This window comes from Pseudophryne corroboree, chromosome 7 (genome assembly GCF_028390025.1).
Source record: "Pseudophryne corroboree isolate aPseCor3 chromosome 7, aPseCor3.hap2, whole genome shotgun sequence".
NCBI lineage: Eukaryota > Metazoa > Chordata > Amphibia > Anura > Myobatrachidae > Pseudophryne > Pseudophryne corroboree.
Window position 1 is genome coordinate 415,813,497 of NC_086450.1, and position 27,527 is coordinate 415,841,023.

A 27,527-nucleotide genomic window follows, 5' to 3' on the forward strand; every position below is an offset into this window, starting at 1 on the left:
ATCCGCACTTGGGATGGGCGCCCAGCATCCACTAGGGACTACGAGAAATAGAATTACCGGTGAGTAAATTCTTATTTTCTCTGACGTCCTAGTGGATGCTGGGGACTCCGTAAGGACCATGGGGATTATACCAAAGCTCCCAAACGGGCGGGAGAGTGCGGATGACTCTGCAGCACCGAATGAGCAAAAGCAAGGTCCTCCTCAGCCAGGGTATCAAACTTGTAGAATTTAGCAAATGTGTTTGAACCCGACCAAGTAGCAGCTCGGCAAAGTTGTAAAGCCGAGACCCCTCGGGCAGCCGCCCAAGAAGAGCCCACTTTCCTCGTGGAATGGGCTTTTACAGATTTAGGATGCGGCAGTCCAGCCGCAGAATGTGCAAGTTGAATCGTACTACAGATCCAGCGAGCAATAGACTGCTTTGAAGCAGGAGCACCCAGCTTGTTGGGTGCATACAGGATAAATAGCGAGTTTTCCTGACTCCAGCCGTCCTGGAAACATAGATTTTCAGGGCCCTGACTACGTCCAGCAACTTGGAATCCTCCAAGTCCTTAGTAGCCGCAGGCACCACAATAGGTTGGTTCAAATGAAAAGCTGATACCACCTTAGGAAGAAATTGGAGACGAGTCCTCAATTCCGCCCTATCCATATGGAAAATCAGATAAGGGCTTTTACATGACAAAGCCGCCAATTCTGACACACGACTGGCCGAAGCCAAGGCCAACAGCATGACCACTTTCCACGTGAGATATTTTAGTTCCACGGTTTTAAGTGGCTCAAACCAATGTGACTTAAGGAAATCCAACACCACGTTGAGATCCCAAGGTGCCACTGGAGGCACAAAAGGGGGCTGAATATGCAGCACACCTTTAACAAACGTCTGAACTTCAGGCAGTGAAGCCAGTTCTTTTTGGAAGAAAATCGACAGAGCCGAAATCTGGACCTTAATGGAACCTAATTTGAGGCCCATAGTCACCCCTGACTGTAGGAAGTGCAGAAATCGACCCAGCTGAAATTCCTCCGTTGGGGCCCTTCTGGCCTCACACCACGCAACATATTTTCGCCATATGCGGTGATAATGGTTTGCGGTCACCTCCTTCCTAGCTTTAATCAGCGTAGGGATGACTTCCTCCGGAATGCCCTTTTCCTTCAGGATCCGGCGTTCAACCGCCATGCCGTCAAACGCAGTCGCGGTAAGTCTTGGAACAGACAGGGTCCCTGCTGCAGCAGGTCCTGTCTGAGCGGCAGAGGCCATGGTTCCTCTGATATAATTTCTTGAAGTTCTGGGTACCAAGCTCTTCTTGGCCAATCCGGAACCACAAGTATAGTTCTTACTCCTCTCCTTCTTATTATTCTCAGTACCTTGGGTATGAGAGGAAGAGGAGGGAACACATAAACCGACTGGTACACCCACGGTGTCACTAAAGCGTCCACAGCTATCGCCTGAGGGTCCCTTGACCTGGCACAATATCTTTTTAGCTTTTTGTTGAGGCGGGACGCCATCATGTCCACCTGTGGCCTTTCCCACCGGTGTACAACCATTTGGAAGACTTCTGGATGAAGTCCCCACTCTCCCGGGTGGAGGTCGTGTCTGCTGAGAAAGTCTGCTTCCCAGTTGTCCACTCCGGGAATGAACACTGCTGACAGTGCTAACACATGATTTTCCGCCCATCGGAGAATCCTTGTGGCTTCTGCCATCGCCATCCTGCTTCTTGTGCCGCCCTGTCGGTTTACATGGGCGACCGCCGTGATGTTGTCTGACTGGATCAGCACCGGCTGGTGTTGAAGCAGGGGTCTTGCCTGACTTAGGGCATTGTAAATGGCCCTTAGTTCCAGAATATTTATGTGTAGGGAAGTCTCCTGACTCGACCATTGTCCCTGGAAGTTTCTTCCCTGTGTGACTGCCCCCCAACCTCGAAGGCTGGCATCCGTGGTCACCAGGATCCAGTCCTGTATGCCGAATCTGCGGCCCTCTAGAAGATGAGCACTCTGCAGCCACCACAGCAGCGACACCCTGGCCCTTGGAGACAGGGTTATCAGCCGATGCATCTGAAGATGCGATCCGGACCACTTGTCCAACAGATCCCACTGAAAGATCCTTGCATGGAACCTTCCGAATGGAATTGCTTCGTAAGAAGCCACCATCTTTCCCAGGACTCGCGTGCAGTGGTGCACCGACACCTGTTTTGGTTTTAGGAGGTCTCTGACTAGAGACGACAACTCCTTGGCCTTCTCCTCCGGGAGAAACACTTTTTTCTGTTCTGTGTCCAGAACCATCCCCAGGAACAGTAGACGCGTTGTAGGAACCAGCTGCGACTTTTTTTTCTAAGAGCTCAGGAGAGCCCCTAGTGTGCAACCAGCTCGGCCCGGCACAAAATTCTAACTGAGGTCTGGAGGAGGGGCATAGAGGGAGGAGCCAGTGCACACCAGGTAGTCCTAAATCTTTCTTAGTTGTGCCCAGTCTCCTGCGGAGCCGCTATTCCCCATGGTCCTTACGGAGTCCCCAGCATCCACTAGGACGTCAGAGAAATATATGTGTTACTGGGTAAACTAGGCCCCTCAGTGCCCACTTCCCCTGAGCTGCAGCCTAGGTTGCTCAATAGATGATCTGGCTATGCTAAGCACATTTTCTCCTATAACCCCAGTGTTTCAAAAAATTTCACTTATGCCCTTTTTGCTGTGGAATATTACCACTTTATATCACCCACTACCTAATGTCGCCCTCATGTCACCCAACTGGGAATGGTTGCACAAGGTTTCGGCAATATTTAAGTCACACCAGAAAGAGAACCATCTTATTTGGGGTGACATGACCAAGTACTGTATAATAAGAATTTACTCACCGGTAATTCTATTTCTCGTAGTCCGTAGTGGATGCTGGGAACTCCGTAAGGACCATGGGGAATAGCGGGCTCCGAAGGAGGCTGGGCACTCTAGAAAGATCTTAGACTACCTGGTGTGCACTGGCTCCTCCCACTATGACCCCCCTCCAAGCCTCAGTTAGGTACTGTGCCCGGACGAGCGTACACAATAAGGAAGGATTTTGAATCCCGGGTAAGACTCATACCAGCCACACCAATCACACCGTACAACTCGTGATATGAAACACAGTTAACAGTATGAAACAATAGAGCCTCTCAACAGATGGCTCAACAATAACCCGATTTAGTTAACAATAACTATGTACAAGTAATGCAGATAAACCGCACTTGGGATGGGCGCCCAGCATCCACTACGGACTACGAGAAATAGAATTACCGGTGAGTAAATTCTTATTTTCTCTAACGTCCTAGTGGATGCTGGGAACTCCGTAAGGACCATGGGGATTATACCAAAGCTCCCAAACGGGCGGGAGAGTGCGGATGACTCTGCAGCACCGAATGAGAGAACTCCAGGTCCTCCTCAGCCAGGGTATCAAATTTGTAGAATTTTGCAAACGTGTTTGCCCCTGACCAAGTAGCTGCTCGGCAAAGTTGTAAAGCCGAGACCCCTCGGGCAGCCGCCCAAGATGAGCCCACCTTCCTTGTGGAATGGGCATTGACAGATTTTGGCTGTGGCAGGCCTGCCACAGTATGTGCAAGTTGAATTGTACTACAAATCCAACGAGCAATAGTCTGCTTAGAAGCAGGAGCACCCAGCTTGTTGGGTGCATATAGGATAAACAGCGAGTCAGATTTTCTGACTCCAGCCGTCCTGGAAACATATATTTTCAGGGCCCTGACAACGTCTAGCAACTTGGAGTCCTCCAAATCCTTAGTAGCCGCAGGCACCACAATAGGCTGGATCAGGTGAAACGCTGACACCACCTTAGGGAGAAACTGGGGACGAGTCCTCAATTCTGCCCTATCCATATGGAAAATCAAATAAGGGCTTTTACAAGACAAAGCCGCCAATTCTGATACTCGCTTGGCAGAAGCCAAGGCCAATAACATAACCACCTTCCATGTGAGATATTTCAGATACACGGTTTTTAGTGGTTCAAACCAAAGTGATTTTAAGAAAACTCAACACCACGTTGAGATCCCAAGGTGCCACAGGAGGCACAAACGGGGGCTGACTATGCAGCACTCCTTTTATAAATGTCTGAACTTCAGGTACTGAAGCTAGTTCTTTTTTGAAAGAAAATCGACAGAGCCGAGATCTGTACCTTAATGGAACCCAATTTAAGGCCCATAGTCACTCCTGCTTGCAGGAAATGCAGAAATCGACCTAGTTGAAATTCCTCTGTTGGGGCCCTTTCGGCCTCACACCATGCAACATATTTTCGCCATATGCGGTGATAATGAGTTGCTGTAACCTCTTTCCTAGCTTTAGTAAGCGTAGGAATTACTTCCTCCGGAATACCCTTTTCCTTCAGGATCCGGCGTTCAACCGCCATGCCGTCAAACGCAGCCGCGCTAAGTCTTGGAACAGACAGGGCCCCTGCTGCCGCAGGTCCTGACTGAGTGGCAGAGGCCATTGGTCCTCTGATATAAATTCTTGAAGTTCTGGGTACCAAGCTCTTCTTGGCCATCCACGAGTATCGTTCTTACTCCTCGCCTTCTTATTATTCTCAGTACCTTTGGTATGAGAGGCAGAGGGGAGAACACCTAAACCAACTGGTACACCCACGGTGTTACCAGAGCGTCCATAGCTATCGCCTGAGGGTCCCTTGACCTGGAGCAATATCTTTTATAGCTTTTTGTTAAGGCGGGACGCCATCATGTCCACCTGTGGCCTTTCCCAATGGTGTACAATCCTATTGGAAGACTTCTGGAGGAAGTCCCCATTCTCCCGGGTGGAGGTCGTGTCTGTTGAGAAGATCTGCTTCCCAGTTGTCCACTCCGGGAATGAACACTGCTGACAGTGCTAACACATGATTTTCCGCCTATCGGAGAATCCTTGTGGCTTCTGCCATCGCCATCCTGCTTTTTGTGCCGCCCTGTTGATTACATGGGCGACTGCCGTGATGTTGTCTGATTGGATCAGTACCGGCTGGTTTTGAAGCAGAGGCCTTGCTGGCCTCAGGGCATTGTAAATGGCCCTCAGATCCAGAATATTTATGTGTAGGGAAATAACCTGACTTGACCAAAGTCCCTGGAAGTTTCTTCCCTATGCGACTGCCCCCCAGCCTCAAAGGCTGGAATCCATGGTCACTAGGACCTAGTCCTGTATGCCGAACCTGCGGCCCTCTTGAAGATGGGCACTCTGCAGCCACCACAGTAGAGATACCCTGGTCCTTGGAGACAGGGTTATCAGCCTATGCATCGGAAGATGCGATCCGGACCACTTGTCCAACAGGTCCCTCTGAAAAGTTCTTGTATGGAACCTGCCTAATGGGATTGCTTCGTAAGAAGCTACCATTTTTCCCAGGACTCGCGTGCAATGATGCACCGCTACCTATTTTGGTTTCAGGAGGTCTCTGACTAGAGATGACAACTCCTTGGCTTTCTCCTCCGGGAGAAACACTATTTCTGGTTTATGTCCAGAACCATCCCCAGGAACAGTAGACGTGTCATAGGAACCAGCTGTGACTTTGGACTGTTTAGAATCCACCTATGCTGTTGTAGCACTTTCCAAAATAGTGCTACCCCGACTACCAACTGCTCCTTGGACCTCGCCGTTATAACGAGATTGTCCAATTACGGGATAATTACAACTCCCTTTTTTTTGAAGGAGTATCATCATTCGGCCATTACCTTGATAAAACACCCTCGGTGCCATGTACAGTCCAAACGGCAGTGTCTGGACTTGGTAATGGTAATCCTGTACCACAAATCTGAGGTACTCCTGGCGAGGATGGTAAATGGGGACATGCAGGTAAGCATCCTTGATGTCCCGGGATACCATGTAATCCCCCTCGTCCAGGCTTGCAATAACCGCCCTGAGCGATTCCATCTTGAACTTGAATTTTTTTATGTTCAAGGATTTTAAATATAAAATGGGTCACACCGAACCATGCGGTTTCGGTACCCCAACCCGTGTGGAATAGTAACCCCGTCCTTGTTGAAGTAGGGGCACCTTGAGTATTACCTGCTGGGAATACCGCTTATTAATTGCCTCTAGCACAGCCTCCCTGCTTGAGGGAGTTGTCAGCAAGGCATATTTTAGGAAACGGCTGGGGGGAGACATCTCTAATTCCAGCTTGTACCCCTGAAATACTACTTGGAAGAAACAGGGATCCACCTGTGAGCGAGCCCACTAATTGCTGAAATTTTTGAGGCGGCTCCCCACCGTACCTGGCTACACCTGTGGAGCACCCGCGTCATGGTGTGTACTCACAGGAGGCGGGGGAAGAATCTTGATTCTGGGAACAGGCTGACTGGTGCAGCTTTTTCCCTCTACCCTTGTCTCTGTACAGAAAGGAAGCGCCATTTGACCCGCTTGCTTTTCTGAAGCCGAAAGGACTGTACCTTTTTCTGTGAGGAAACCTGAGGTAAAATTATTTCTTCCCAGCAGTTGCTGTGGATACGAGGTCCCAGAGACCATCCCCAAATAATTCCTCACTCTTATAAGGCTCTCTATGCGCTTTTTAAGTCAGCATCACCTGTCCAGTGACAGGTCTCTAATACCCTCCTGACAGAATGGACATTACATTTATTTTGGATGCCAGCCGGCAAAATATCCCTCTGTGCATCCCCCATATATAAGACAACGTCTTTAATATGTTTTTATGTTTGCCAACTATTATCCCTGTTTGACAGGGTCACCAACCACGCTGCAGCAGCACTATCTGCAGGTCTCAGTCTAGTACCTGAGTGTGTAAATACAGACTTCAGGATAGCCTCCTGTTTTTTTTTTTTTTTTTTTTTTATCAACAGGTACCTATTAAAGTGGCCGTATCCTAAGACGGTAGTGCCACCTTTTTTGACAAACGTGTGAGCGCCTTATCCACCCTAGGGGATATCTCCCAGCGTAACTTATCCTCCTGGCGGGAAAGGGTACGCCATCAGTAACTTTTTATAAATTACCAGTTTCTTATCGGGGGAACCCACGCTTTTCACACACTTCATTTATTCATCTGATGGGGGAACAAAACACTGCCTGTTTTTTCTCCCCAAACCTAAAACCCATTTATAGAGGTTAAAGTCAGAAATGTATAACACATTTTTTATTGCCGGGATCAAGTCACGGATTGGATTGTGTATATGTCTCCACCTTGTCGACACTGGAGTCAGACTCCGTGTCGACATCTGTGTCTGCCATCTGAGAGAGCGGGCGTTTTTGAGCCCCTGATGGCCTTTGAGACGCCTGGGCAGGCGCGGGCTGCGAAGCCGGCTGTCCCACAGCTGTTACGTCATCCACCCTTTTATGTAAGGAGTTGACACTGTCGGTTAATACCTTTTACCTCTCTATCCACTCTGGTGTCGGCCCCACAGGGGGCGACATCACATATATCGGCCTCTGTTCCGTCACCATATAAGCCTCCTCATTCAACATGTCGACACAGCCGTACCGACACACCGCAGACACACAGGGAATGCTCTAAACGAGGACAGGACCCACAAAAGCTCTTTGGGGGGACAGAGTGAGAGTATGCCAGCACACACCAGAGCGCTATATACTGCAGGGACTAACTGAGTTATGTCCCCTATAGCTTTATATCTATATATATATAATGTATACTGCGCCTAAATTTAGTGCCCCCTCTCTCTTTTTTTAACCCTTGTAGACTGCAGGGGAGAGCCAGGGAGCTTCCCTCCAACGGAGCTGTGAGGGAAAATGGCGCCAGTGTGCTGAGGAGATAGGCTCCGCCCCTTTTTCGCGGCCTATTCTCCCGTTTTTTATGGACTTCTGGCAGGGGTATTTACCTCCTATATAGCCCCTGGGGCTATATATTGAGGTATTTTTGCCAGCCAAGGTGTTTTTATTGCTGCCTCAGGGCGCCCCCCCCCAGCGCCCTGCACCCTCAGTGACCGGAGTATGAAGTGTGTGAGAGGAGCAATGGCGCACAGCTGCAGTGCTGTGCGCTACCTTGGTGAAGACTGAGTCTTCATGCCGCCGATTTTCCGGACCATCTTCTTGCTTCTGGCTCTGTAAGGGGGACGGCGGCGCGGCTCCGGGACCGAACATCAAGGCTGGGCCTGCGGTCGATCCCTCTGGAGCTAATGGTGTCCAGTAGCCTAAGAAGCCCAATCCGGCTGCAAGCAGGCGAGTTCGCTTCTTCTCCCCTTAGTCCCTCGCTGCAGTGAGCCTGTTGCCAGCAGGTCTCACTGAAAAGAACAAATTCTAAGACTATAACTTTCTAAGAGCTCAGGAGAGCCCCTAGTGTGCATCCAACCTCGGCCGGGCACGAAATCTAACTGAGGCTTGGAGGGGGGTCATAGTGGGAGGAGCCAGTGCACACCAGGTAGTCTAAGATCTTTCTAGAGTGCCCAGCCTCCTTCGGAGCCCGCTATTCCCCATGGTCCTTACGGAGTTCCCAGCATCCACTAGGACGTTAGAGAAATATCCATAGAGATTTCTATGAATAAATAAAAATTGCGATCCCAATGTCGTCAAAGTAGAAATAGCCACCCTACATCCTGACATCAGGCGCCATCCTAGAAATGTTTCAGGTGCATTTGCGTCGTATTCATTGGTAATGGGTCTTTCAGCAGCACAAGGTGCAGAACCTCTGAGGGGGAGGAATTAAATAGTTTATTTCATTAATTTATATTTTACGTTGAAATATATTTCAGATGTTTTTTTTTTTAAACTAATACTTTGGTTTGTAAAAAAAAATATGAAAAAGGAAATAATTGAACAATTAGATTATTTGTAGTTATGTAGGGGAAATAAATGACTGCACTGGTTTTTATTGAACTCACAGAAAAAAGGAGTGGGATAAGAGTGATGAAGGTGAGGTAGAAAGTGGAGTTATTATGTGAGAGCCAGGAGGAAATAGTAATACTCAGATACTTCCACTTTCTCCTCCAGATCCTCATTACTCAGATCCCATAATAACGGTCACCCAGGAACTGGAATCTCCAGCAGTGCAGATATAATCAGTCACTGGTGGGAGTCTAGCACTACGGGGAAGACTTGGTTGCTAAGCGGCGGTCGCTAGGGCCGCCATTTTGGAAAGGGGTAAGGAGACCGCAGACCGGAAGTGCCGGCACAGCGCGGCCTCCTCTTCCGGAATGAGATTTTTTGGTGGAGGAAATGGCGCCGGTGGATGTGTTGACTGTGTTTCCAGGAAATCCTCTAGCGGACTGAGGGGCGCCCAGAGGCCGCTGCTCCCGCCGGCCGCACCCCTAATGTCACTGCAGTGCACTTTATATACATGAGGTGAGTCCCGGCGCTGGGCGCGCCATTATCCCTCCTGCACCCCGCGTATTGCACAGTGTACGAGACGGTGCCTGCAGGATGCATTGCGTGCAGCACCGGACAGACTGCCCTCCCAACGCCTGGGTGCACTGCAAGTCCCAGCATGCCATGCATACGGATGTCTTGCTCTTCTGAGTGTTTTATATATATATATATATATATATATATATATATATATATATATATATATATATATTTAGTGGGGTGCAAAGGGTTAATAGGAGACAGACACCCCTCCCTCATTGATCTGGTTTCTGGGTGGTATCCCTTGTTCCCCTGTACAGTGTGTTTGTGTGCATTGCACAGTGCACCTTAGGGGTTCTGTTATCCTAGGGGTTGCATTGCTCTTGCTGCTTCTTGTCACCATTGGACTAATGCAGATTTCAGTTACAGAGAACTGGAGGCTGCAGCTACCAAAGACACTGTTGGAGATCTGAGTAGGTAAGTTCTGATTTTCAGAATATACTCAGGCATGATGTATAATAATACGTCTGGCTAAGATCATGTACTCTTAAACTGGCTGCTGCAGCATAGGTGTGACCTCCAAACTCTGGGGATGGGTAATCAGCCATGTTTAGATGTTTGGTATGCTGTGCGTATGTATATATGTGTGTGTTTTTTTGTGTATGGTTATTTAGTAGCATTTGAATCAAGAGATCATTGGAAACAAAGTAGACTGACAGTTTTTAGAATCTAATTGTTTATGAAGGTCCTTTGCAGACTCCTGCCCCAGAGAAATGTGTGGTAACAGTGTGTGTGTCTGTGAAGCATATTGGAAGCCGTTTATGTTTCCAGTGGATGTTTATACAGGGTTGTCTCAATACAAAGTAACATTTCACAATGAGCTTGATGTTAACTACTGGTCTGTAACTATGTGAGCAAGGTCTGGCCCCTGCAGACCGATTTGCCTACAAGTTGCTGTGTGAAAGAGCTGTTAATGAAATTGGCCTATGTAGGTCATGAAGTCAATTTAGGTGCCTATTGTACTTGAAGCTACGTAACTACAGGGTGGATAGTGCTTGTAAGCGCTGTTTTGCATTTGCACAATAGATAAACAAGCCATATCTTTTCAAGATTTTTTTTTTTTTTTAATTGGGGGGGGGTGGGGAGGGTTGGGTGTTGGGTAAATTTGTTACAGAAAATGGTTTGTCACATCATTATCTTGATTTAATTACCTTGTCTGTAATGTTATAGCGTGTGATATAGTCTGTGATGCTGGCAAAATGTATTTGCATATTGATACAGTCCTCAGCGGCCCTCCACCCTGCTACATTGTAAATATATGGAAATGAGAGGGATGTACCTGTATACATTAGGTCAGACCCCCACCCCCAGGGCTAAGCTGGTTGTTTGCTTCCTGAGCAATCACAGGCACCAGTATAAAATATTAAACATCAATTAGGGCAATGAAAAAGGAAAGTGAAAGTTGATTCGATATGAAAATGCATTGCATAATCACATGTGCATTAAGTGGCTCTCTGATCGTGGCAGCACTGTTTGTCATAATGTTTATGTAGCAGAATCAAGCCATTGTTCTATCGCCTCCGTTATAGCCTTCAGCCTAATGAAGATAGGAGAATAAAATTATTATTCTCACACACATGTGCTGCTAATATGGCACTATTAAGCATCTATAAGTGTTCATCCGGAGTGTGACATTCATTTTTGGTGTAAAAATGCAAATTTTGTAGCATACAGTATGTTAATACTGTTGTCTGTTACAATGGAACTGAGTTTTATACCAGCAGAAACCATGTTAATTGTTACTGCCAATTCTTCCAGAGTAATCCCTGCTCCAACTTGTTCTGGATGGTCTGGTTGTATCATATACAGTGAGTGCATTAATTGCCTTCTGGATGGATGGAATTCTACTTATTTCATGCATTATGTCAGGGATAGGCAACCTGCAGAACTCCAGCTGCTGCGGAGCTACATATCCCATCATGCCGTGCCGTGGCTTTGCTGTGCTAAGGCATGCTTAAACTGTAGCAAGGCATGCTGGGATGTGTAGTTTCACAGCTGCTAGCGTGCCACAAGTTGCCTACCCCTGAATAATATTGTCCAAGATGGCAGTAGCGTTGGACTGGAGCTTTAAAAATACATTAGTGTATTGCAGCTCATTTGAGATTATAGTATTTGCAGTGTGTGTTCACACAGTATTCAAATTAGAGATGAGCGTGTTCGGTTTTACTCGGATTTACTCGAATCTCCTTATTGGATATCGGACGTCACGTGTTTTGATAGCCAATAAGAAATGGCGATAATTCTGGCGTAAAGAACTAAGTAAATCCGAACCCGCTAATCTCTAATTCAAATTGCGTGTTTTGTGGATCAGTTGAAAAAAATCTTCAACTGTTTCTGGATTCCATTGTACATGACCAAGCAAATGAAGGAGGTTTAGAAATATACATATTAAACCTATTGCTGTAACTGTTACTTATGGATTATTTTCACCTTCAAATGATATTTACTGGTTTGTTTGTGGAATGCCCTCCTACTGCTTTTAGTAAATGTATTGCATTATTCTGTTGTCTCGCTGTGAACTTCAGTCATATCTCATATGGGCAGATTGTTTTTGTTGCCCTCTGGTTTAGTAGAAGTTGTAGGAGGTTTGTACAAGGGGATGATTCATTTTAATACAAGCACGGGCTTTATTTCAATTTCACTTTTCTAGTTCATTTAGGTTTATTTACGAAGAGTCTGGTTGTTGAACCTGTCCTTTGGGATTGTGTTTCTGCCCGATATTTGAAAGGGCAATGCATCTACTAGCCATGTCTAGCTTGTAAAAGCCATTCCATTTTAAACACGATCCAAAATGACAAGTTTTACAACCAGACTATGCAAAAATAAACCCCATTGGGCATAATTCAATTAATTGACAGTTGAATAGCGCCGGGAATTAGCTACTGGCGCTATTCAATACAGCACAGTGTTAAGTCAGAGAATGTCCATTCTCCCGGACTAAACAGGGTGATTTATCGGGAGAACAGGCATTCTGCAACTTAAGTGCCCTTAGTGCGACGCTGTTTTCGCCACGCTAAGGGCAGAAATCTGCATCGCGCCAGCACTTTTGTTGGATTTCTGCTCCCGTCATTAAGTTTCACGTGGCGCTGTATTGAATAGCGCCGGGAGCTAATTCCTGGCGCTATTCAGCTGTCACTGAATTGAATCGTGCCCATTGACTATTTACCAACATGACTGCTAATGATCCCTTTGATGTTGTTCGGGTTATTGTGGTAGAAATACCGTCCTTCAGTGTCCAGGTGTCTTTTAATAGACCACACAATATATGAATGACCTGTGTCCTCCTGTTTAACTGGCCTCTTCACATGGCATTTGCTATTATTTGAATGTATGCTCACAGATTCAGTGCAGAACTGGCTGTTTCTGTAATCAGGTGAATGGTATTTCCAATATGAATGTTGCTGTTGTATCCAAGCCAGTTGTCTCATCTCTTGCATTTGTGTAAGAAATTATTAGCGAAGGCGTTTGACTTGTTATCCACATTATTGGAGCAGGAACGTCTTCTGTATCCAGAGCTTGTGACCTTGTTTTAGATTGTTGGTGTATTTTAGCCTTATCACAGTTTTAGTATTTCGCTGTGTTTGTTCATGCGTGCCCTTATCTCCCGCGTACCAGTGTTGCCTTGAGAATGTTTCCAGTACAGGTGCAGTGTGTATAGGTCTCACATATCAGGCTGGTCTGTAAAGCATTAACTAATCAGAGAGTAATATTCTGTATATACACTGACCTTCCTACTGCAGGTGTTAAATATGTTTTGTTTTTGAGTTTTCAATGCATGTAAGTGGGGTTGAACCCAAGACCATTTTCCAACAAAATGCCAGATACGACCTGGGTTTGCGAATACTGGTCAAACCCGTGTCACAGCCGGGTCAGACCAGGTTGACACCACAGACTGGACTTGGCAGGTAGACCACTTTCACACTGCAACCATGTGCAATCTTTCTTTTCTGCTGGGGCTTAAAGATGACCTCCAAGCGCTAGTGATCCAGATCTTTCTATGCTTTTAGCATGACCCTGGTCTCACCAATTACACTGCACTGTTACCCAGGTCCAACCCTGGTACAGATATGTCCTTATTAATCTAAGACACATATTCGGCAAAAAAAGTACGTCTGACGTTGGCAGAACTGCACGGGACCTGGCGGCTCACTCGCGCTAGGCATCTCGCATTGAGACTTGATGTATGAGGACACATAGGGGTCGATTCAATTCGGCAACAGTTGAATAGTGCCGGGAATTAGCTCCCGACGCTATTCAATTCAGATAAAGTTAAGTCGGAGAATGCCCGTTCTCGCCGACTTAACAGGTAGTTTTGTCGGGAGAACGAGCATTCTCCGACTTAACTACCAGCGGCGATGCTGATTCCCGTCAGAATCAGCCTCGCGCCGGCAGCACGGAGGCTCTTTTGTCGGTTTTCTTCTCTCACCCCCCGGGGCTGAGAGAATTCCCGACAATTGAGGGTAGCTAGTCGCTGTATTGAATAGCGCCGGGAGCTAATTCCCGGCGCTATTCAACTGTTGCTGAATTGAATCGACCCCATTGTTAGTTACCCAGGTCAGGATCACGGATCACTAAACGCAGATTATTTTTCGAGGACCCTTTTCCACCAAGCAGCTACCCGGAGAGACCCAGCAATAACCCGGGTTGTGGTTGCAGCAGTGGAAAAGGGGTATCAACCCATTAATGATTTTTGGCTGGCCACTTCCATATTTATTCATTTTACTTTTTGTATCTATACATATAAAACTGTTTGGATTTTGTCTGCACGTAACAATTTGTTTTTGAGAAATACACTTCTAGGGACCGTTTATGAACTATGGAAATGTCCTTTTTCATTTTTGTTTGTTCTGGCATCACGCATTAACTACTGGATACATTTGGATCGTGTTTTCACTGTTGTATATCTTAGTGACATTTCAAATGCCCAGCAGGAGCAATTTACTTGTTCTACCATTTGGGCACCCATTTTCCGTGGAGGACACATTTGTTCTCGCAGCCTCCTGAGGTGCGAGAAAAAATGTGTGGAGTAAGCCGGCTAAACCCAGTCTGTTTGGGCACGACATGCCCGATGGCCATGGGTGCCCAAACACAATTGAATTGTGACAATTGTTTGGGCGTCTAAAACGCCCCATTTAGACGGAATTTTTAGACTGCCTAAACAATTGAATCAGCCCCATTGTGTACAATATAAAATAAACAACACACTATATTTATATGGCACTACGGTCTTTGTAAAATTAGTTTCGCTGAGCAATAACAGACATTCATGTGAGCGAAACCGCGGGCATACGCTATTATACACCTAAAAAAAGAGTAAAATGAGCTCTAAAGCTCTAGGAGAACCCCCCCACATGATATGACTGCGGGAATAGCATATAAGATGCATTAGTTGATCAGCTGGTAAGATGTATGTATGGCATTCTAATCTACTTACCTTCCTTTTTTTGAAGGGGGAGTTGTTGTGATGCAGAGAAGCCCCTCCCCTATCAATCAATCATGTGACGGGTTGGTTTGGGTGGCGAAGATGCAGAGATTGTGGTTTAATTTTATGATGCTTTCCTGTTGAATTGTGATTTTTGTAAAGGGTTATGAAATATTAAAGGCAACTGGACCTCTGTCATATTTATTACGGATCAGATTGAAATTTTGGGAAATGGCGCATACACCATTTTTCTGCATTTGAATCCTGTCGCTGTAATGTCAGCTAGGAAAGCCACACGAGAAGACATATAAAAGCGGCTTGCTGAATGAACGGTTAATCATCCAAGAAACACTTCTGTTTATTCATATATCATTTAGCCCTGCAATAACTGTCTAATATGTGGTTTACATGATCCTAAAATAGACCGAATGCAGACAGATTTCATTTTCTTGACCATAAATCTTTGTGAAATAGGAAAAAAAATAAAAGTACAACATTGAGAGATGCTTTGTGTGAATGTTAGTGGTGACCTTTAGGAATACATGTTACTCATTCATAAAAATAGGTGACTGCCGGAAGCTGTTCCTGTAAGAAGTGATTTCTGCTGCTTCAGAATAGTTGGCCATTCGGATTTGACAGATGCAACATAAATTCCAGGCCACCCTTTGAGAGATCCTCACATATAGGAAATGGCATGTGCAGTTTTACCTGCATTTCTAAAGTCTATGAAGTTCACCTGTCGTTAATTTACTGTAATATTTGCTGCCATTGATTCCTTGAGGTTAATAGCTGTAATCTTTTCTCTAATGGTTGTATCTCAAAGAAGAGACTCAAGGGCATTGATATACATTTTCCCCATCCCTGCAGAGAGAAAACACTTTGGTATCTGAAGTGAAAAATAACCTGGTGTCTAGTGACACAACCAGCGTTGTAAAGAAAAACCTGATGTTTGATTAATGCCATATAGATGAAAAATATGCGATTAGATCTTATCTGTGTATCTCCTCTTTTGATTGCTTGACTGAGGCGAGCGGAGATGTTGATTAAAGTGCAGTCTTGCAAAATCTACCAGTAACAGCAGAGCTTGGGTAAAACTCGAATTGCAATGTACAGTTATTAACACAGACTCCTCTGGAGAATCCAGCTGTAAAACGGTGCTCCCTCTATGTCATCAGTGCCTTAGGCGTTCTTTAAAGAGTAAGTAAAGCCATTGTTTGATGGCAAATGCTGTCTATTACGGAGTGGAATAATATGTATGAAGTAACTGGAGTGTTTACCCTTCACGAAGTATATCTACCAGGCACTTCACTCTTCTGCAGCAGGCTGATATGTTAGAAGGACGTGCAGACAGTGACTGACAGCTAGACAGCTGAGATTTGCAGAAACAGGATTTAGTGGTCCTTGAAATTAGCTGTAGGATTGAGCAGTCATGCCTGTGACAGAATTCTCGTGATTGTTAAGAGCCAATGTGTTGGAAGCTGGTGTCTTGATGATGTCACAGGATGACAACCCCTCCCTAATACTGGTGACCTTTTCAGTGTACATATGTTTGAAGGCTTCATGTAATGGAGCTCGCTGTCTGCTCATTTTGCAAGTGATCTTTCAATTGGTGGCTAAAACTTGACCCATAGACATAAACGTTTGGAAGGAGTTTAGGTGCTTGAAACTTGAATGAACTGCCTAGAGGATAGAAGAGAGCATGCCAAAGCAGCTGTATGTCGGACATGATGAAGTGCATGTCCTGTCCTTATCTATAGCCATTGAATAGCACTTGTTTGCTCTTGTGGACTAAAGGGCCGTACAGATGTGGAGGGAGATGTGTGCTGAGCGAACCGCTCAGCACACATCTACCCCTTCCCCACCCACGCATCGCTGTCGCCGGCGCCTACACACGGAGCGATGTGTTCCTAATTTCTAAGCAGCTTAGAAATTAAGTGAACGTCGCTCCGTGTGTACCCCCCCCCCCTATACTTTGGGGGGGTCATAAAGTGTGTTCTATCGAGTCAGTGAAGAGTCCTTTCACTCTAGTGTTAACACATGGCGATTTCCAAAACACACGTGATCTGGCACTTTTATCCCTGAGTAGAACTGACAAACGTTGAACAGACAGTATCTGTCATGTACAAGCTGTGCTTTCATCTGCTGTCAGCATTTACTGTGTGTTGGCCTTTTTTTTTTGTTTTGTTTTTTTGTGATTTTCCCTCATGGGTGTTTTATTTTGTATTTTTTGTGTGTATAATTGTCTTTAGCTATGGTCGCGTTTGTCTAGCCCTGTATTCTTAGCTGTATCTGATCGTATGTACTTTGTTTCTTCTGTTTTCAGAAGTGCTTAGTAAAAGGTCTCTGCACGAATCATCCTAATATCTCTCTTTGGGGTTAGTGTTATTGGGGGTCATTCCGAGTTGATCGTAGCTGTGCTAAATTTACCACAGCTACGATCAGGCACTCAGACATGCGGGGGGACGCCCAGCACAGGGCTAGTCAGCCCCGCATGTCAGTGACCCCACCCCAGCAGAAATGTAAAAGCATTGCACAGCGGCGATGCTTTTGCATCTCAGGAGTTTCTCCCAGCTAGCGCAGCTACTGCGGCTGTCCGGGAGAACCTCTTCGCTGCCCCGGGTCGCAGCGTCTGCGTGTGACGTCACGCAGCCGTCGCGGCCCGCACTCCTCCCAACGGTCCGGCCACGCCTGCGTTGGCTGGACCGCGCCCCCTAAACGGCGGCTTAACGCTGCACCCAGCGACTGCCTCTGCCTCAGAGGCGATTGCTAGGCAACGACGGCTGGCATGCGCCGGCGCACTGTGGCACCGGTGCATGCGCAGTTCCAACCAGGTCGCTGCGCTGCGATAAACTGCAGCGAGCGATCGGGTCGGAATGACCCCCATTGTTTGATACAGTAAGAGCACCAAGTGGTGAGCAAGTGTATCTCATTTTAGACCGTGAGTCTGCATAACACACTAATCATTCTGGAAAGGAATATGGTACTGTTTGTTTTCCTAAATTGCCCCCAGGGTAATGGAGCTACTACAGATTACATAAACTAGCAAATAGCAAAAGTACATAGAAATACTCTGAACAGCATAGGCAATAGTAATAGGTTATACAAGAGCTCAAGTACGAGACACTAGCAGCAGGATAAGTCACTGGCTAGAATGAGGAGAGTTAAGGAGATAAAGGCCAGTCATCTCTCGGGTCCTGTAGGGGTTCTTCTCTGAGGCACCCAAACGGGTCACTTTTCGCATGTTTCAGCGAGCCGGCATGGGGGGGGTTAGCTGAAATGGCTCAGCGACAATTGAATTGCTCTGTTGGGCACCATCTAGTGGTGGCCACGGGGAGAAGCAATTGAATTTCCCCCATACAGCGAGAAACTTTAAAACAAGTGTGGAAGATTGTTGTCCAAACCTCCTCTTACATTTTCTGAGAGGTCGCACTTCCATTTAGTTTGGCAAGGTAGTTTTCCCCTTTTTAGCAGTTAATATTTGGGAGCGATGCCACCAGGTTATGCCCCCTTTGTGGGAAGAGGAAGTGAATTGGGCTAGCACATATGCAGGGAACACTTGTATACTAATAGGAGCGGGCAGTGCACTACTCGGCCAATGTCTGACTTGCAGATATGTATAGAAGTCTCTGGCCAGGATACCATCAGCAGATTGTAGATTTAAAACTGTATGTAACCTACCCTCCAGCATTTTTTTTAATTTAAAAAAGTAAAAGAAAACCAATATTCCCACAATAAAGTATATGCTTGTATTGACCAATTTTATGATGGTCGTCAAACATATCTGATCATTCTGCAGCCCAGACCAGATCACATGAGCCCAGCTCGCTGCCCCTGAGATGGGTAGCTGAAATGTGTGAAGAGTTGGGTGCTTCGTGCCCAAACCGCACTTTTAGCCGTTGCGCCCATTTCTTTAGACGGGTTTTAGCTGCTTTACGCAGCTAAACCGGTCTGTTTGGGTGCAACCTGCACAATTAAAGAAAAAAATGTAATAATGCCCCCTGATCTCTTGTAGATGGTGGTTATGTGCATGTTTTAGTTCATACCTTATTAAAATATAAAGTTGAAAAAATTGCTTTGCTCCTAGATTCCAGTATGTTTTGAGGCTAGTTATACAATACCTGGAGCTCCTCGTGTTGCACCTGTTAGTACTGACACCACAGTTACTGCATGGGTATACAGAGTTGCTGCCTCCACACCACATTTATTCTGCTACTAGAAGTCATTATTTTATGCTGTACCCTGACCCTTGGACTCTTTTTATCTGAACCTGCCATAGACCTGTGATTACACCACAAACAAAGCAGAGCAGTAGAGGAAACCTCTGAGGGTAATAAGTAACTCCATAACCACTGATTCCTGCCAAAGATGGTAAATTCTAGTAGATCCAGTGTTTTATGTCCCACTCTGAGCAGTCAGCTATACGGATGTTGAAGGAAGCCATTCATAGTCTAGTGTGATTGGACAAGGGAGACGTCTCGTTTGCGAGCAAAATAACTGGATTTCTGTATTTAGATGGTTCATTTAAAAACCACATTATCTTGTGAGTGTAGTTATAGCATAATGTGTACTTGTTACACTCCTGTAGTTTGTTACCTATTTACTCCTCCACTGACCATATTACAGCAAAATCACTAATTTCATATTTATACAGTACTTTATGGGGGGATGATTCAATTACTGGCGTTAAATACCTATGGGGTCGATTCAATTCTCCGACAGTTGAATAGCGCTGGGAATTAGCTCTCGGTGCTATTCAATACAGCGCCAAGTCAATTGTCGGGAATTGTTCTCTCACCCCCGGGGGATGCGAGAGGAAATCCGACAAAAGTGCTGCTGCGCGGCGGGCGTGAGGCTGATTCTGTCGGGAATCAGCATCGCGGTGGGGAGTTAAGTCGGAGAATACCTGTGTTCCCGACAAATCAACCTGTTAAGTCCGGGAGAATGGGCATTTGCCTACTTAACTTGAGCTGAATTGAATAGCAACGGTAGCTAATTCCCGGCGCTATTCAACTGTCGGAGAATTGAATCGACCCCTATGAGCCACTTACAGTATAACTGACATCATGTTTTCTGTGCACCTTTATTGGGATCAAGGAAAAACATTTCCTAGTTGTGATGTCCCGTTGTGGATTGGCACAATGCGCCCATCTCACAGAATTTGCCCCCTTCCTCCTCCTCCTCCTCCTCCTCAGTAAAGCTGTTTCCTAGAGTCCGAAGACTCCACCTAAGTCACCTTCTGAGTGTGGAGCTAGGTGCTTATCTGAAGAATGTCTGCTGCAAGTGGTTAAATGTCTGTGTTTACAGTGAACAATTGTTATATTGTTGTGGTCCAGAGGCCGACTAGTAATCAAGGGGAGGGAATTATCAAAGGGCACGCTTAATCTGGTTACATTTGGGTTTATGAAGCTCCACAATTTAAAGGCTCTCCTAATTAAAGAGGAACGCTCTCCAATGAGTACTTTCATCTCTGTAATTAATGTTTTTCTTTATTAACTGCATACTCTAGTGTAGCCGTGAACATTTATAGAATTGTTTAATTGGCTACAATTTTTGTGCATGTTCCCTCAATGGTTGTGAGCATCACGTTCCCTGTCATTATTTCAGTCTTGTATATTTTTTTTCTTTCCTTGTTATGGAGTGTCTCGTTGCAAACAGCCCCGTGTGTATTTCTCTCCCGAGATGTTTTTGCAGGAGGGAAATGCTAATTTCTGTGGATCTTGTGCTGATGTTTGTCTGGTTTTGTTTTGTGTGATCTCTGTTTAGCAGTCTGTGTAAAACCTGCAGAATAATACACAATGGTTATGTTTTCCACAGCAGCAACAATTGTTGCTTTCATTGATTTCTGTAAACTGAAGGATGTCTAGCCCTTGTTTTATTCACCAAATAGGTCCATATGTTTTGATTGTTTTGAGGGATGTGAAATATTTATTTAAACCGATTTATTTTCAGTACACAGATACATTAATACTTCTGCTGTTGCTTCTAACAATTTGAAACCCTAATAAAGATGGCCAGACTGTCTTTGCTGGGGTCTATTAATGGGGCAGATGTATTAAGCCTGAAGAAGTGATAAAGCAGTGATAAGTGCAAGGTGATAATGCACCAGCCAATCAGCTTCTAACTAACAATTTACATATTGGAGTTGATTGGCTGGTGCTTTTTCACCTTGCACTTATCACTGCTTTATTACTTCTCCAAGCTTAATACATCTGCCCCAGTGTATGAATAACCAAGGGGCAGATGTATTAACCTGTAGAAGGCTTAAGGAAGTGATAAACCATGATAAGTGCAAGGGGATAAATGCACCAGCCAATCAGCTGCAATATGTAAATTAACAGGAGCTGATTGGCTGGTGCGTTTATCACCTTGCACTTGTCACTTCCTTATGCCTTCTCCTGGTTAGTACATTTGCCCCCAAGTCCCAACTGACATACAGTATGCAAATGCTGTGTGTGTTATCCTTGCAGCACCCCAGCCTGGGAGTGTATTTCAGGGCATTACGATTGCATTTGTTTCCCAGTAATATTTTTATGGAGAGGGTCTTAGTAGTAATGGAAGCACATTATAGTGGCTTAGGTAGCAGAGATGGGATTTATAGGGCACATGAGCGGTGGATTTGCAATGAGAGAGTGACAGTGAGTTTATTTATGATAAATTTTGCCCAGGTTTTGTGGGGGATTTTATATTGTTCTATAGGAGGAATTTAATGGTTTTGTGTGCCCATAAGCAATGTGTGCCCGAGGAGCTATTCTATTGTTTTGACGATGGTCACGAGTGCCACAGTGCCCATTTCTGCTTACACCCACCCAAGGTGGCTAGCTGAAATCCATCCGGAGTTGGGTTTTTGGGTGCCCAGATTGCCATTTTGGCAATACGCCCAATACTTTGTACAAGTTTAGCACGATAAGTAATGGGCGCATATTGGCAAAGCAATTTAACAAGTAATGGGGTCAATTCAATTGTTTATCCCCGCGGCTGGTACTAGATGGTGCCCAATGGAACAATTCAATAGTTGTTCAGTTCGGGTGTGATGAGATATATTTCAGCTCGCAGCCCACCGTGCTGGCGAGCTGAACTGTGTTTTTGGGTCGTGCCCAGCACTTTGTTCAGGTTTAGCCATTTTACGTGACTACACCTGACCTGTCTACGTGCGATAAGTGTGCAAACCCCCCACCCCCCCCCCCCCAAGTTGACTATTTCACTGCATGCCGGAGGGGTGCCAGAAGAAATCCAGCTGAATTAAATAGCTTCGGAAGCTCCCTCCCGGCGCTATTCCTTCCGGGCTGAGTTGAATCGATAGGACTCTAATGGACTAAAGTTAGATTTCGCAATTGACAAACTGATTAAATCTGACTTGTGCTCTAGCTAAAGTGGGTACAATGTTGTTTCATGCTTTATAGTGCTATGTCTGTGGGGAATTCTATTGTTTTTGGGTGCCCTTAAGTAATGGGTGCACGGTGGATAATATTAGATTTGTTTAGCTGATGGGTGCCAGAGCCACCAATTGCATATTGCACATTTAGCACCCAAATGCATCAGGTTACGCTATATAGAGTGTAAGCTTGCGAGCAGGGCCCTCCTACCTCTAACTGTTTTTACCCAGTTTTGTCTTCTAATTGTGTCCAGTTGTAAAGTGCAACCTAATTTGCTGCGCTATATAAGAAACTGTTAATAAATAAAATAATAATGCGGCTAAATCTGTGCAAAGTATTGGGAGCGCTGCTGAAACGGCAGTTTGAGGATCTAAAAGCCCAAATTTGATGGTTTTCTTCGTGCCACCTCAGGAGGGTGCGAGCAGAAATAATAGGTGCCCACTGCAATTGAATTCCCCTTTATATCAGGATTTTCTATACTGTGATGTGAGTGTAATGTTTGTAATATGTGTTCCAGGGGTACAGATCAGGAGGAGGGAGTACAGTTAATGGAAGAAAGGAAAAACCGAAAGAACGATAAGAAAAAGAAGGAAGCTGCCTCTAAAAAGGTATGGAAATTCTATGGGTTGTATGCCTAGCTGATAGTCCCCGCAGCACTGTGACACAGGTGGTTGTATAGTAACGCTATGGGTTGTATGCCTAGCTGATAGTCTCTGCAGCACTGTGACACAGGTGATTGTATGGTAATGCTACGGTTGTATGCCTAGCTGATAGTCCCCATAGCACTGTGACACAGGTGGTTGTATGGTAATAATACGGGTTGTATGCCTAGCTGATAGTCCCCACAGCACTGTGACACAGGTGGTTGTATAATAATGCTACGGGTTGTATGCCTAGTTGATAATCCCCATAGCACTGTGACACAGGTGATTGTATGGTAATGCTACGGTTGTATGCCTAGCTGATAGTCCCCATAGCACTGTGACACAGGTGGTTGTATAATAATGCTACGGGTTGTATGCCTAGCTGATAGTCCCCATAGCACTGTGACACAGGTGGTTGTATGGTAATGCTATGGGTTGTATGCCTAGCTGATAGTCCCCATAGCACTGTGACACAGGTGGTTGTATAATAATGCTACGGGTTGTATGCCTAGCTGATAGTCCCCATAGCACTGTGACACAGGTGGTTGTATGGTAATGCTATGGGTTGTATGCCTAGTTGATAATCCCCATAGCACTGTGACACAGGTGGTTGTATGGTAATGCTACGGTTGTATGCCTAGCTGATAGTCCCCATAGCACTGTGACACAGGTGGTTGTATGGTAATGCTATGGGTTGTATGCCTAGTTGATAATCCCCATAGCACTGTGACACAGGTGGTTGTATGGTAATGCTACGGTTGTATGCCTAGCTGATAGTCCCCATAGCACTGTGACACAGGTGGTTGTATGGTAATGCTACGGGTTGTATGCCTAGCTAATAATCCCCATAGCACTGTGACACAGGTCATTATATGGTAATGCTACGGGTTGTATGCCTAGCTGATAATCCCCATAGCACAGTGACACAGCTGGTTGTATGGTAATGCTACGGGTTGTATGCCTAGTTGATAATCCCCATAGCACTGTGACACAGGTGGTTGTATGGTAATGCTACGGTTGTATGCCTAGCTGATAGTCCCCATAGCACTGTGACACAGCTGGTTGTATGGTAATGCTACGGGTTGCATGCCTAGCTAATAATCCCCATAGCACTGTGACACAGGTCATTGTATGGTAATGCTACGGGTTGTATGCCTAGCTGATAATCCCCATAGCACAGTGACACAGCTGGTTGTATGGTAATGCTACGGGTTGTATGCCTAGTTGATAATCCCCATAGCACTGTGACACAGGTGATTGTATAATAATGCTACGGGTTGTATGCCTAGCTGATAATCCCCATAGCACTGTGACACAGGTGGTTGTATGGTAATGCTACGGTTGTATGCCTAGCTGATAGTCCCCATAGCACTGTGACACAGGTGGTTGTATGGTAATACTACGGGTTGTATGCCTAGCTGATAATCCTCATAGCACTGTGACACAGGTGGTTGTATGGTAATACTACGGGTTGTATGCCTAGCTGATAGTCCCCATAGCACTGTGACACAGGTGGTTGTATGGTAATACTACGGGTTGTATGCCTATCTGATAATCCCCATAGCACTGTGACACAGGTGGTTGTATGGTAATGCTACGGTTGTATGCCTAGCCGATAGTCCCCATAGCACTGTGACACAGGTGATTGTATGGTAATGCTACGGGTTGTATGCCTAGCTAATAATCCCCATAGCACTGTGACACAGGTGGTTGTATGGTAATGCTACGGGTTGTATGCCTAGCTGATAGTCCCCGCAGCACTGTGGCACAGGTGGTTGTATGGTAATGCTACGGTTTGTATGCCTAGCTGATAATCCCCATAGCTCTGTGACACAGGTGATTGTATGGTAATGCTACGGGTTGTATGCCTAGCTGATAGTCCCCGCAGCACTGTGGCACAGGTGGTTGTATGGTAATGCTACGGGTTGTATGCCTAGTTGATAGTCCCCATAGCACTGTGACACAGGTGGTTGTATGGTAATGCTACGGGTTGTATGCCTAGCTGATAATCCCCATAGCACTGTGACACAGGTGGTTGTTTGGTAATACTACGGGTTGTATGCCTAGTTGATAATCCCCATAGCACTGTGACACAGGTGGTTGTATGGTAATACTACGGGTTGTATGCCTAGCTGATAGTCCCCATAGCACTGTGACACAGGTGATTGTATGGTAATGCTACGGGTTGTATGCCTAGCTGATAGTCACCATAGCACTATGACACAGGTGGTTGTATGGTAATGCTACGGGTTGTATGCCTAGCTGGTAGACACCATAGCACTGTGACACAGGTGGTTGTATGGTAATGCTACGGGTTGTATGCCTAGCTGATAGTCCCCGCAGCACTGTGGCACAGGTGGTTGTATGGTAATGCTACGGGTTGTATGCCTAGCTGATGGTCCCCATAGCACTGTGACACAGGTGGTTGTATGGTAATGCTATGGGTTGTATGCCTAGCTGATAATCCCCATAACACTGTGACACAGCTGGTTGTATGGTAATGCTACGGGTTGTATGCCTAGCTGATGGTCCCCATAGCACTGTGACACAGGTGGTTGTATGGTAATGCTACGGTTGTATGCCTAGCTGATAGTCCCCATAGCACTGTGACACAGGTGGTTGTATGGTAATGCTACGGGTTGTATGCCTAGCTGATAGTTACCATAGCACTGTGACACAGGTGGTTGTATGGTAATGCTACGGTTGTATGCCTAGCTGATAGTCCCCATAGCACTGTGACACAGGTGGTTGTATGGTAATGCTACGGGTTGTATGCCTAGCTGATAGTTACCATAGCACTGTGACACAGGTGGTTGTATGGTAATGCTACGGGTTGTATGCCTAGCTGATAGTTACCATAGCACTATGACACAGCTGGTTGTATGGTAATGCTACGGGTTGTATGCCTAGCTGATAGTCCCCATAGTACTGTGACACAGGTGGTTGTATGGTAATGCTACGGGTTGTATGCCTAGCTGATAGTTACCATAGCACTATGACACAGCTGGTTGTATGGTAATGCTACGGGTTGTATGCCTAGCTGATAGTCCCCATAGTACTGTGACACAGGTGGTTGTATGGTAATGCTACGGTTGTATGCCTAGCTGATAGTCCCCATAGCACTGTGACACAGGTGGTTGTATGGTAATGCTACGGGTTGTATGCCTAGCTGATAGTCACCATAGCACTATGACACAGGTGGTTGTATGGTAATGCTACGGGTTGTATGCCTAGCTGATAGTCACCATAGCACTGTGACACAGGTGGTTGTATGGTAATGCTACGGGTTGTATGCCTAGCTGATAGTCACCATAGCACTGTGACACAGGTGGTTGTATGCCTAGCTGATAGTCACCATAGCACTGTGACACAGGTGGTTGTATGGTAATACTATGGGTTGTATGCCTAGCTGATAGTCCCCGCAGCACTGTGACACAGGTGGTTGTCTGTACCTACTGGGAATTACTGCCATCTCTAACATCCACAGTTGTCACAAGTCTGCATTTCTCATTTCTGCATTTCTCATTCAGCTGTGCTTGTAGCTCATGGACAGGCTATTGTCTAGCTGACTGAGTTTATACAAGGAAAGATGGGACAAATAATTTACTTTATTCAGTTGGTTGTCCATCTGCAATCAGACTAATGGAACAACTTTAATTAACAGTTGTATCTACTGTACGTGGACCACCCTCCATTGGTGGAGTGGGACACACATTCAGTTGTTTGGGGCATCTCATTTTCCTGTCTATAAACGGGAAAGTTTAGACACCCAAACAATTGTTGCAGTTCATTTGTTTTGGATCCGCCCAAACAGACCATGTTTAGCAGCGTAAAACAGCTAAACTCATCTAAAGTCCAGCTTTGGACCAAAATCACGACTTAGCGCACATTTCTACTCGCACCTCAGGAGGCTGTGAGAAGAAACTTCAAATGGCTCCCATCCGTCTAAACGGAGCAACAATTGAATTTCTCTAACGTCCTAGTGGATGCTGGGGACTCCGTCAGGACCATGGGGAATAGCGGCTCCGCAGGAGACAGGGCACATCTAAAGAAAGCTTTTAGGATCACATGGTGTGTACTGGCTCCTCCCCCTATGACCCTCCTCCAAGCCTCAGTTAGGTTTTTGTGCCCGTCCGAGCAGGGTGCAATCTAGGTGGCTCTCCTAAAGAGCTGCTTAGAAAAAGTTTTTTTTAGGTTTTAAATCTCAGTGAGTCCTGCTGGCAACAGGCTCACTGCATCGAGGGACTTAGGGGAGAGATTTTCAACTCACCTGCGTGCAGGATGGATTGGAGTCTTAGGCTACTGGACATAGCTTCAGAGGGAGTCGGAACACAGGTCATCCTGGGGTTCGTCCCGGAGCCGCGCCGCCGACCCCCCTTACAGATGCTGAAGATCGGAGGTCCGGAAACAGGCGGCAGAAGACTCTTCAGTCTTCATGAAGGTAGCGCACAGCACGGCAGCTGTGCGCCATTGTTGCTACACACTTCTCACTGACCAGTCACGGAGGGTGCAGGGCGCTGCTGGGGGCGCCCTGGGCAGCAATATTAAATACCTTTAGTGGCAAAGAATACATCACATATAGCCATTAAGGCTATATGTATGTATTTAACCCAGGCCAGATTTCTCAAAACCCGGGAGAAAAGCCCGCCGAAAAGGGGGCGGAGCTTATTCTCCTCAGCACTCAGCGCCATTTTCCTGCTCAGCTCCGCTGTGAGGAAGGCTCCCAGGACTCTCCCCTGCACTGCACTACAGAAACAGGGTAACAAAGAGAAGGGGGGC

At 46.0% G+C, this 27,527-nt stretch overlaps 1 protein-coding gene across 4 annotated transcripts in view; it reads left to right on the top strand.

Moving 5' to 3' along the window:
- The first annotated feature begins 9,040 nt into the window (after positions 1-9,040).
- Positions 9,041-27,527, top strand: part of TNRC6A (trinucleotide repeat containing adaptor 6A) — a 118,333-nt gene continuing 99,846 nt past the window's right edge. For 2 of the 4 annotated variants that reach the window (XM_063934751.1, XM_063934752.1), the window contains exons 1-3: positions 9,041-9,246; positions 9,673-9,726; positions 22,622-22,712. In XM_063934751.1, coding sequence (XP_063790821.1) covers positions 9,242-9,246; positions 9,673-9,726; positions 22,622-22,712 — 150 coding nt within the window. In that variant the 5' untranslated portion in view covers positions 9,041-9,241. The remainder of the gene's footprint in view (positions 9,247-9,672; positions 9,727-22,621; positions 22,713-27,527) is intronic. The other 2 variants (XM_063934754.1, XM_063934753.1) reach the window with 2 other exon arrangements.